Below are 12,539 nucleotides of genomic sequence, written 5' to 3' on the forward strand. Positions count from 1 at the left end.
TCTAGCACAGTGACACCATGGAGGATTTTGGCCAAGTAACTTCACCACAATGAAAGGATGATTGTTTGTCTCAGGCTCTGTCTCCCCCTGCTGGTATCCAATTAAAACAGTTTTTCCTCATTAATTCAGGCATTTTCTGAAGCTGTTGCCTCCTTACTTTTGTGAAGGAGACATTTTAAAAACTGTGATTTGAGGCCTAACTATGGAATTAAAAAAGGGGGGGCTTTGGTATCTCATATGAACACACGTTTTGTTTTGTTTTGTTTTGTTTTGTTAGAAAGGCCTTTGGATCAATCAGCATTTGAAGTCCAAAAATAAAAAAAACCCCAAATCCATTAGAAAATGTCCTAAAGATTAAAAAAACAAACCAGCAGTGTGGGCTGCCTAAACGGTGCAGCACAAAGATACACTAAGTAAAATTGGCTGTAAACCAAAATGAAACTGAATCAATTGAATTTCATTTTCAAACTGAGAGAAATGCCATTAAAGATATTTGTTTTTTTAAAATTCTTTCAGCTGCAATAATCTGAATGAATGAATAACACAGGCAAAAACATTGGTTTATGACCTATTGAATCAAGAGTTTTTTGTGCGTTTGAGGGAAGACAGAAGGTTAATGAAGCTAGATGTGTAAAGTTCCTTTATTTTTAATGATCTAAAATGATATCAATTCCAAAGTGACTTTTATATCTGTGTCCCTCCAAACATACATGGCAATAATATAGTATCATTTAACATTTGTATTTTAGTACTGACCGTTAGTCACAACCAGGCAGGGTGATTTAAATCACTTGATTGTTTTGTTTTGTTTTAAATCATGTTTTAAACCTGTAAATCAGGTTGAGGTTAATTTGAAAATGTGTGCTATTGCAAGTCTAGGTTAAAATGTAGAATGAAATAAATTATAAGTGTTGGACATTTTAAAAAAATGCCACTAGTGGTAGGTTGTCTGATTTGAATGTTACAAAACTGCAGTATGCAAAAAACAAAATATTGGAAATGTAAGCCCTAATCCTGCAAACACTTATGCAGGTACGTAACTTAATTCACATGAATAGTTCCATGGGACTACAGGTGAGTAAAGATAAGTGTGTGCATCAGGAGCTAAACTTATATTTTTAGTCAAACCTTTTCTCTTCATGGCTACCTACAGGGGCAGGGTAGCTGTGCCTATAGTTAAAATACCCAGTGTGTTCCATTGTAAGACCCTATATTTTGGATATGCTACATAAAATCAGTTTTCAAAATGTTTGTGGGGAGTTTTACATTTTTTTTCTCGTACTGTTTTTTTTTTTTTTTAATATTTTTAATTTTGCCCTCCGTCCTCCCCCTTCCCCGACCCTGCCTGGGGCCTTTGCATTGTTTGCTGCCCCACCTGGGGTGTTAGACTGTTTACTGCCCCGAGCGGGGGCTACCCCTGCCAAAGCAGGGTCATGAGTGGGTGTGGCCTCCCTCCAAGACTGACAAGGAGGGACGGCCAACCATTCTACACCCACACAATCGAGTTTAATAATAATGTTGCTCAAATAATTACTCAGATAACTCAGAAACATTTTATGTTTTCCTCCAGTGCCAAAGCATCCTGGGAAACTGGTCAATAAGGTGGTAAGACAACACGGTTTGTGCATTAGAATATTCTCATTTCCTCATGCATGGACGAGCATGTCCTGGACATACCACAGGGTTCTGCATACAGATAACAAACACAGTCCAAATTAAAACTCCTGCTTTCTGGCCAACAAGTGGCATAAACACTCTCACTGCACTCATCACGTCCCCGGGCACCCTAAATAATTTAGTGTTCCTATTATTTCCCCCCATTATGCAATTGCATTTAAATATACAGGATTTAATAGCATAAAAAGCTTTGGTACCCATCCCTAATCTAACTAACACCAATTAGAGGAGATGGAAAAAGTACAAAAGGAGGTGGAAACATCTTGGTGGGCCATTGCAGTGGATGTCATTTTACCTCCCATTGTCAGAACACTCAGCCTGATTCTTATGATTGTGCAGGTGGTAATTGCCTTAATTGGGCTATGCTGTTGTAGGCGGTAACAAATGACAAAGGCAAAATTAGAACAGCAGATTGGAAAAGCGTTAGATTTGGCTATTAATGGATACAGTTTAAATATTTGTATTTATACGATATTCATGTTTATTAGGTATTTTTAGGTTATTTAATGTGCTTTTATATATATTATACACATATTATTATTATTATAAAGAATAGGGAAGTGTCTCCAAGGTTTAATCATAAAACTACACCATTAATCAAAGTCCAGGACCTAACATTCCCAGGCCCACTATATGGGACTAAAGAACAACTGGAAACTAAAATCTGCCTATTGGTCCTACGTAGGAATGTGCTGACCAAGGGACAGATGGGGCATGAATTTGTAAATGGTAATACAACATAACCATAAAACAGTGTTTAGCCCACAGAGTCACTTTTAGTCCATGCATTATGCTTTTCTGGGATGATGGGTAAATATCCTCCGCATAAAAAATTAAAAGTAGGGGAATATGTACTAAAGAGAGAGAACTTCGCACATTGGGTCTGGTGCAAGATCTGAGGCCTGAATCAGAGGCTGTGTGAACCAGGCCATATATTAAACTGAGTCACCAAATTGCTTAATCCCTCCCATGTGAGCGAGTCAGAGTTGAGCAATCTCTATTGTATAGTCTTGTGTAATGGTCATTGTATAGTAACTCCAGTGTTTACATCTCCTTTGCTGATTGATGGCTGCTGAGCCTCTCCCGGGCGGGGTTGCCTCTTCTGCTGTGACTAGCAAGCTTATAACATATTGTAATAACAGCAAAATCTTGTAACTTGATACACACTAGCGATATGCATATTTTGACAGCACAATGGGTTTTGGCAGACTGACCTTTCATTAGATAGCTTACGTGGCATGCTTAATATGAGTTATTACAACCGTACAGATATGATGAATAAGGAGTTTACTGTATGTTGCTTTGGGGTACGGTGCATCATACCACTAAACCACCTTAGCTCTCAGGTAACACAGTTTTTTGCCATTGAATTTCCTAGTTTTTGTACAGGAAAAGATATGTTAGTAGTCATTTAGGTAGTTGTACACATCATGTCCTACAATTAGCATACTGAGCCAGCCTTCCCCTCCCCCCTACATCAGTTGCTCCCCACCAGCCCTCTCCAGCCATTCCCCCTTACCTATTCAGTGCCTTCCCCCTCCTACCCAGCCCCTCCCCAATACCGTACTCAGGCCTCTCCATCACAAGCAGGGAATGCATCTCTCTGAGATCTTTACTCCCTGGTATACAAATCTTTCTATTTCCGTTATTTCCCCCGTCCTCTAACCTGACTCTCACGCAGTGCCTGGCGCAAAAGACGACAAAGATATTACAGGGAATGGTTTGACCAGGTGGTGTTTCACAAGGGATAAAGGATGGAGTTTGTGAAAAGGCTGGCAAATCAAAGACAGAGTTTCTGTTCCAAAATGCTGACAGTTTTATGTCTGAGAGAAAGATCCTCTGACCCATGTCCAATAGATGTGCCCCATCTCCCAGAACTACTGAGGGGTCAGAACATGTCAAGTGTCTTGCTACGCAGTACTTGTTTCTTGTGAGCCATGAACCTTCCAATTTCCCATTTCAAGTTCTTCCACCACATAATAATAGCTTTCCTGCAGTGGTGGGGTGCACTGGCAAAGCTGGGGGGTGCAAGGGATTGGGGTGCACTGTCAGAGCTGGGGCTTGAGGGGGGCTAGGTTGCAGGGATTTGGGGTGCATTTTTGGGGTACATTGACAGAGCTATGGAGTACAGGCTGGTTGGGATGCACTGGCAGAACTGGCAAGGGGGTAAATGCTTTTAAAATGGCTATTTTGGGGGGGCCTTAAACCCCTGGATGAAATGGCTCCAAATTTTGTTCACTAACTCTACCCTGCACCCTCCTGAGGCACAGTAAATGTCAAGAAATCTGACTAAGCATATTGATTTTAGAAGATTAGAAGGGGCCACCTTTAAACAGACATCATGATGCAGCCTGGCCACTCTAATATGTGACTTCTGATGTGCATATTCCAGTGTGCAAGCTTCCTGCAAGCATTCAGGCAAAAAACCTCACACGTTCTGACTTCTGTGGAAAAAAGCAAACACCGGACAGCCATGACCACGGCAAAACCAAATTTGTGGTTAAAACTTGACTGAATGCCTGTGGAATTTTTTCTGCAATAGGTAACCAGCTCTAGTGTTCAGGGATTACACTCCTCCCTAAAAGGCAGCTATCACTGGGGAGTGGATTACCCTAATGAGGTAAAGCAACACTGTAGGGCAGGAATTGAAGAACAAATCCCCAGATAAAACTTCAGGGGGAATCTTGGAGCGCCAATGCTTGCTTATAGTCATGTGACCTAACCTTTTGGGCAGGGATAGCAAAGAGGGTCAGGGACCTGTGTGTGTGTACTAGTCAGGAAAGGAGTATCCTGACTCCTCCCAGTGGGCAGACGTTGGGAAAGCTGTAGGTGGTTAGCACCAACTACTTGGCATTTATTTCCTCTGGTTTTGGAACTCTTGTTTTAAATTAAAACCAGCCCTGAGAAAGGGCTTTGGATTAGATGGTTGTTGGGAGCTTTATTCTACCTTTCAGGTTGGTGTTTGCCTGCTGATTTATACATGCCCACAATGAAATCCTGACTGCGCCTCCAGATAGTACTCAAGAAGTTAGTGATAGGGTGAAGGTGAGATAATCAACATCCAGGTGTGATTTCTTGAGCAAACAGCTAATGACGTCTAGCTTGAGGGAAGCTAACTGCCAAAATTCACAGCCTCAGCCGATGCCACCAGACTGGCTCTTCTCTGGCCTTTCTCCACTAGATACCCCACGCTGGCACTTCAGGGCAGCACTGAGGGAAGGGACTATTCTCACAGGAAGCATTTACCAACCTCCCTTCTGCCCCATCTGTGGTAGAGGAGACCATCCTTGGTTTAACTTTCAGATTTTTTTGGGTAACTCAAGGGAAAACATTTTTCCTCTGTTTCCTGGGGAGATCTAGGAGGATCAGAACAGTTCAGGCTGCTGGCGATAGTAAAACCAGTTGAACTAGGATGATGCTTCAGCTGCCATCTCTGAAAACCAAACCAACCTGTTAGGTCTAGTTTGACCAGACTGCTCATCACTGAGGTTAATTATCCCTCCAGGCACTGATAGCTTTGTTATGCAATCCAGTCCAGGGAGAGGTAAGAGATGTAGCATTGCATCACCCAAGCAAGGAAACAGCGGGGATGTGAAAACAAACTACCTATAACTGCTTTCTCAGCCCTCAGGGTTAATGGCACAGCTTTAATTTGTTGTGTATCATTAGTCTGGTTGTATCTTTGTCAAATGAGTTTTTGCCTAATTATCAGCCCACTCATTGACTAGAGCCAACTAATTGCCTGTAGTTGCAGTACGTTATTGAGAATGTTCAAGAGACCAAATAACCAAGTTCAGCCAAATTTCTTGTCTAAGGATAAAGTGATATGGTAGAGGAAAGAAGGAGTTAATACATCAACAATCCTTCCCTTGAAGGGAATTTTTGCAGCATGTTCAGTTCACCTTACACAGAAGGTTGTGCTTCCCTTAAACCAGCCAGCATTTTATCTAATGGCAGGTTACACATCACTTAACGTTTAACTAGCCAGTCTGTGCCAGTTTTGTCTTTGGTGCCTCCCTGTACTTTCCCATCCTTTGTTTTGAATATTAAATTCCAGATGTTAAGGGGCATGAAGATACTCCCTAATACAAAGTGTTTCCACATCTTACATTATTTCCTTACCACATTGTACCTTTGTTTCATAAAACTCGTCCATCTAGCCTTTGACAATTTCTGTTTTTGCCTAAGGGCTTGTCTACACTTGTGCTTACAACTATGCCGAAGCGAAGATGCTCAGCTCTGCTTGTCCCAGGGCACTGTGGAATATATACCTTAGCATAAATGAGCAAGAATAAGCAAGCACAATTTAGCACGATTACCCAACACACACACACATATACATGTTATATTAGTATCATCTGCATAATATCTATTAATGTGGTTTATGTGTGTGTATATAAACTGTATGCATTGGCTAACACGTTTGAACTTTGTGGGGTTTAAAATTTGTCTTTAATTGTTATTTTCTTGAGCTCATGTTCTACTTAGGAGCAACTGTGAGAAAAGGAGCAGGAGGGAAACTGTCTGGAAAGCCAAGGCCGTAGTATGGAGCAGAGTGGGAGAAAGAGAACTTCTAATGGAAAAAGAAGGGGGAAAAATAGAGCAGGGGAGAGAAATTCTAATGGCAGAGTAATGGCTCAGGCACCCACCTGCACCCACCTAGCTTTCATGAGGCCTGCGGGGTTCTATACCTAACGCCGAGACTTCCATTTAGGAAGAAAATATTTTATAAATGAACCTCCCTTATGAGGAGGCGAAGAGTTAAATTAAAGCAAAAATGGTCCAGGAACTCAGTCTAGATTCTGTCTTTCAGAATGCAAAATACAGGTTTGCAAACCTTGCACTCCCAAGGGTTTTACATCTTGCAGGTTTTCCCCTATCACTGCTTTTGTACTTCTTTGGGTCTTAGGGCAGGTCTGCCATAAAAAGCCATGGTGGCACTGAAGATGAATTGTGTCTCTTCTAGAACTGGTCCTTGGAGTGCCCCTCTTGATCCATCTCTTCTTCATAACCTCTTCAAGGCTGTGCACTGCACCAGGGAGATACCATGTTGCTTATGGCCCCAGCAAATTTGGTCCCGTTTATATTATTATAGGTTGCCCTTGGACAGTTTCAATATGTTGGCAGGAGACAGCATGCAATTTCAAGGTGCATCGAGATGAATTCTGATTAGACAGCTCTCTGCCCAAACAGGAACAAGCTCCTTTAAAGAGAGAGAGAGAGAAGTATGCAGTGTAGTTGTGGCTGTAATATTAGAAAGACAAGGTGGGTGAGGTAATATCTTGTATTGGTCTGACTTCTGTTGGTGAGAGATACAAAATTTGGAGCCACACAGAGCTCTGAAGCCTGTCTCTTGCACCAACAGAAGTTAGTCCAATACAAGATATTACCTCACCCACCTTGTCTCTCTAGAGATAGAAGTGACAGTCTCAGTAATTATAGAGATGGTCAAAATGAATTAGGTTACCACTTCTTCCTCCTCCCCCTCTTTCCCGCTTGGCCAATGCAGGTTTGTTCCCTACTGTCTTCTTCAGGGCTTTGTCCAGTTCTTCTTTTAAATGTCTCAAATGATGGAGTTTCTCCTGTGGGGAGCCGATTCCACTGCCTAATATAGCTAAGGAATCTTCCTATTAGCAAGGATTTCCTGTGATCCGTCCTGAAATTTCCCCCCTTTCCTCAGTTTCACCTAGTCCTCCACCCTAAACAGTTCCTCTCCCTCCTCGCTGTTAACAGCCTTCACATACTTGTTCATTTCCTTATCTCCCCTTCTTGAGTAGCATACATTTCTTGTGAAAGTAAGGCACTAATAGTTCAGCTGAGAGCCAAGTATATTTCTTTGCACATTCTCCCCACAAGCCCTGCCTGTACCTCTCAGTCCTGCCCCGCCGCCCCCCTGCTATTCCAGCCTTGGGCTCCCTACACAGCTCTGCCAGTTCTCCTTGATCCTGAACTGCAGAGCCCGAAGCAGAACTACTATCGTTTAATTATTACATTGTGGAATAATCTTTGCAAGGGTCATGGTGCTTCCACTGTTGCTGAGATTATAAAAACTAGGACTGAACATAAATCTGGCAAACGGAACAATCCTCCATCGGACCCCTGGGACAGAAAGGATGTGTGACTTCATAAGCAGCTCTAATTTTCTAGGAATCTGAATGCCAAAACCATGAACGTAAATTGAAACAAAGGAAATCACTTAAATCAGACCTAGGTATTTTTGCAGACTGTGCTAAGAATTTTAGAAGATACTAATCTGGGAGGGGAAATGAAACAATGCCTATAGAGAGGGACGATTTTCACCACTAGGGCAACAGTTTGAGTCCCGGCCTAGGCTGAGAGGAGGGATGACTTAGGGAGTTCAGAGCATGGGAAATGAAACCCTTCGTTTTGGGGCACTGGTTCAGAAGGGAGGCTATTGCTCTGAGGCCAAACTTTTGATGAGAACTTTAGCCCTAGGGGTAAAGAGGGTTAACTTTTGATTTCTGGCTCAAGAGAGAACGGAGAGGGAGACTGAAGGAAGATGAACGGACAATCCAAGATACTGGAGGGAGGAGAGATCATTGCAAGCACTTGCTAGTGTGTCAAGACCGCAAGAGAATTGTTGGTGTCTTTCAGAGCAGTTGTACCAATAAACCGTACCTTTTGGACCATGAACTGCATCCACGCATCTCCCTTACATATTTTACCTCTGGGTGCAGGAAGCCAGCTATAATATAGTGTTTTTCAGCAGCAGGTGTGGCCCATCAATTTTCAGCTTTACTTTGAGGATTGTGACTTCCTCTTGGCTGGAAAGTACAGTGAGAATACTGGCAAGCTGCCACATCTTAATTTAGCACAAGGACCCTCCCTTTCCTCTAAGACCTTTACTTGGACCCATCTTGCTCAGCTAGCGAGAGGAGGAGGAGAAGAATTTGCTGACATAGGATGCCCAAGGCTTAGGGATAGGATTTTAATTTTGGAAGCCATTCACATTCCTCATTGAGTTTATTAGACGTGAGCAAAGTGTGTTGAAAGAGACGCTTCCTGGTGACTGGGCCAAAGAAGATAAGAAGCCGTGTGATCGGATGTAAAAGCATATGGAAAGTATACAAAGTAACGGTGTAACGCTGGCTAGATTAGGGGGGACAATTTATAATATTATTTAATATCAATATTTCAAAATGACAATAATTCCTATGAGATATGCCATGTCAGGTACCGTTAGAAAGGGTATCATTTGCTAAGTATGATGATATTGTTTATGTGCATGTGTCATATTAGTATTGGACGTTATGGGTATGTTTGCTGTGTCTGTATTTCAACTTGTGCTGTGTTTCTGGACACCTCGGGCAGGATGGCAGCCGCAATAAGCTGCTTCATGGCCCATTAAGGAAACTCACAGGCACAATGGGCCTGGGGAGAGAACCCAGGGGTACACCTGATGAGTCACCAGGACTTACTCATGTGACCTGGACACCATCTTATTTCTGTAAATTTCCACAAGCAACATGGAAAAGGCCAAGGGACATAAAAGGCAACTGCACCACATCCATTTTGTCTTCAGTCAGTCTTCAGCCTTCACCTACCTCTGCATCACCTCATCTACAATGAAGCTGTGAAACAAAGAACTGAGACCCTCCAGGTATTGGATGTATGCCAGAGGGCGTATACAAGTCTGCAAATGCACAATTCTACTGGAAACCTGATATATATGGGCTTTTCCAATCATTTGTATGTATGTGATTACTTTAATCATTTAACATTTATCTTATAGTTGATTTCTTTCCTTTTATAATAAACTAAAGGATTACTAAAGGATTGGCTGGCAGCATTGTATTTTGAGTAAGATCCAAACTTATATTGATCTGGTGCTGTGGCTGACCCTTTGGGGTCAGGAGAACCTTTTTGGAAAAGAGCATAGAGTTTTAAATAACTTATCTCTTTACTGGACCTAGTGGCTGATTGGGAGCCAGAGACTGGAATGCAGTAAAGGGGGCTGTGTATGTTTTGTTTTAGCTTCTTGATAACCAGTGTGGGGAATCAGAAGCACTGTTTGTGGCTGGTTGGGAAGTCTGACTTGGTGTCACCCACCAGTGCTGGGAGAATCTGCTCTCCTTTTATAGCCTGCCCTGACCTTGGCATTTTCAGGGGCTACCCTAGGCATAGATGGGTCACAAAAGAATGCAAACAGCACGTTAATCTGAAACCTTCAACTTTCAGACGATTGCAGCCTACTTTCATGCCAACACAATGGAAATAGGAGATTTAACCTGAATACATCAATAAAAACGTAATTTGATTTTATTTCCTCAACTTAAATCAACAATGAAGCTGATGCATTCTGTTCTGTAGATCAGCTGCAGAAACAGATCCCTCAGAGAACAATGGAAGGATTTCTCACATATGTCATCTCTATGCAAATCCTTTTGCAATTTCTCTCATTTGGACTGAGCCATTCCACTTGGTACTTTCCCTTGGCTAGAGGAGTCACCTGTCCAGCTGTTTGAGAACTAGATGGCTGTGTATATAATCCTGTCCTCCATTATATTACCCTTTCCTTGTTCATAAAGGCATGCAGGTTAATTTTAGAGCAGGCACACGGCACTCTCTCACACCGTACAGAGCACACACATGAAGAAACACTAGTTGCTATCACAGAGGTAAAGCCGAGGCAAGCTTTCCATTAGGCTTTCTCCCTACAATCTTGTAACTGCCCCCAAACCAGAACTGCGATCTGCTTGCCACAAACGTCAGATTAGGCTGGGCTTGATTTTGTCCCCTTGAAAGTCGGAGGGAAATCAGTTCAGGTGTTTGGGAGATACTAGACTCCTATATCGGGATGATCTCACTTTAGAGCTGTTTTCCAGCAGAGTTTATGTCCCATCTTGTCTCAAAAATGACTTGGCCTGGAAACCTGAAATGTGCTTTAATACAGTCTGTTGTCCATGAGGAGCTCTGGTTTCTTTGCCTAGTTTCTGCCAGCTGTGAACTGCCGAAGCAGTAGGTGTCAGCTGGATGGGGGCACATAAGAGCTGCAGGCAGTATGCTAGGTCTTGTCTATACTAGTGAACATACCCATAACTGTCCACCAGTACAGCTCCATCAGTAATAGCAGTGATAGAATGGAGGCTGGAATACGGCCAGAACTTGGATATATGGCATCTAGACGGAGCAGAGGTGTGTGTCTGCTCAGAACAGGGTTAGATGACAAGGGGCAATGAGTTCTGCCTACACTACAGCATTTAGCAGCTGTCGTTTCCATCGGTTGAGCTGCGCTGGAGCAGGATTATGGCTGTGAAGTTTGCTAGTGTCAATGCAGCGCTGGTCTGATCGTTCTCTGCAGGGTGCCGTAGCAGTCTGGCTTTTTAACTGCTTTCATTTGTTCTTTCTGGTGACTCCTGTATTGGTAGTTCAGGTGTTGGTCAAGTGCCTTCAGCACTGTTTGGTTTGAGGCAAGTTTGTTTGCCTCAGGGGTCAGGCAGCTGTCAGCTGGGAGTGACGTGACACAGAGTGGCTCATGTTTTCATTTGTATTTAATTTTTAATCCTCTAGTGCAGGGAGTATTTGCTGCCTTGGCAAAGGTTGTGTATTCTTTGCTGCCTGTTGACTGGGAGCGGGAACTCAGCCAGTTCTCTGCAGCCGGTGTTGCTGCATGTACACATGGGCTCTCTTTCACTCTCACACATATACACACCTTACGTACACAGAATATACATACTGCTTGGTCCTGGCAAATTCAGAGAGAAAAGGCCTGAGTTTAAGTGGTTTTTCCAGCTTTCCAGGACCTTCATCTCCATTCCAGAGTCAGCTCCTTTTACAGGTTAAATCTGAACTGCTCCCCCCACTCCCTGGTGCAGCCGGATTGGTGGATTGTCTCCCATAGGTGGCTGGGCAAGGAGTCTTCTTTCGAGTCACACCCCTGACAGAACGAGGATATAAGACAGGTACCACAGAAACTGAGAGCCGGAGAGAAAGCAGCTCAGCCTCCCCCCCCTCTCTCTCTCTCTCCTTGAATCCCAGCTCAGAGGCTTCCAGGTAGCTCACTCTGGGGTGGCGAGTCCTCGCCGAGATGTGGCTCTTTCTCCTCAGCGCATTGGCCCCGCTCCTCCAATCTGCTGTCGTGGATGAGCCTATCCCGTAAGTCACTGTGGGGCGAGGGACTGGCTCCAGGTCTCTGCCTGTGGCGAGGAGGAGGAAGAGGGGAAGGGGTTGGGAGGGAGAAGCACGTTGCTATGGGGGGACGCGAAGGGCACTTGGGTGGCTAGAGGTGTTACAAATGCCCAGGGTAGATCGAGGGGGCGGATTGTTAGGGAAGGGAGGAGAGGAGCTGGAAAGTGGGAGCAAGGAGGTTGTGGGACAAATATTTGAGGGTGATGTTGAGGGGTGGGTGTGATGATCAGGGGTGGCAGATGGGGAAGAGGGAAGATCCGTTGACTGAGATTCATGGAAGCAGGCAAGTGGCTGGCTGTGCGGGCCCAGGAATGGTACTTGGTTGCAGAGGGGAAGGGGTACTGGAGGAGGAACAGTTTGCTGGAGGAAGGGATAGGTTGCTGGGGGTGCAGACAGGCTGTTGTGAGGGAGTCTGCAGGGAGTGGGGAGACACGGGTCTTGGAAAACCTGCCTTTAAGTGGAGCGGAGAGAGATGGGGGAGGCAGGAGAGAGAAGAAGCTGGAGATTTTTTTCACGATTCAGCATGGGGGGGAGCAGTCGGAAACCTGGTGTCAGTGCTGGATGGAGGCTCACTGATGAAATCAGTTGAGTTAGAGACCCCCAACCTGCTCTTATTTCTCCTTGATTCCTGCCATTTCTCTCCCTTTCCTTGTTCTTTATACCTCCAAAGTGGAGAAGAAATGTTCATATTGACACCCTCCCCATTGACCATC

General features: G+C 43.9%; 1 protein-coding gene across 1 annotated transcript in view; it reads left to right on the plus strand.

Moving 5' to 3' along the window:
- The first annotated feature begins 11,725 nt into the window (after window positions 1–11,725).
- A2ML1 (alpha-2-macroglobulin like 1) overlaps window positions 11,726–12,539 on the plus strand; it is a 29,847-nt gene continuing 29,033 nt past the window's right edge. The window contains exon 1 of the mRNA XM_067530963.1: window positions 11,726–11,793. Within this exon, the coding sequence (XP_067387064.1) occupies window positions 11,726–11,793 (68 nt within the window). The remainder of the gene's footprint in view (window positions 11,794–12,539) is intronic.

This window comes from Emydura macquarii, unplaced genomic scaffold (genome assembly GCF_026122565.2).
Source record: "Emydura macquarii macquarii isolate MOO-44397 ecotype Brisbane River unplaced genomic scaffold, CSIRO-AGI_Emac_v2 contig_3122, whole genome shotgun sequence".
Lineage (NCBI taxonomy): Eukaryota > Metazoa > Chordata > Testudines > Chelidae > Emydura > Emydura macquarii.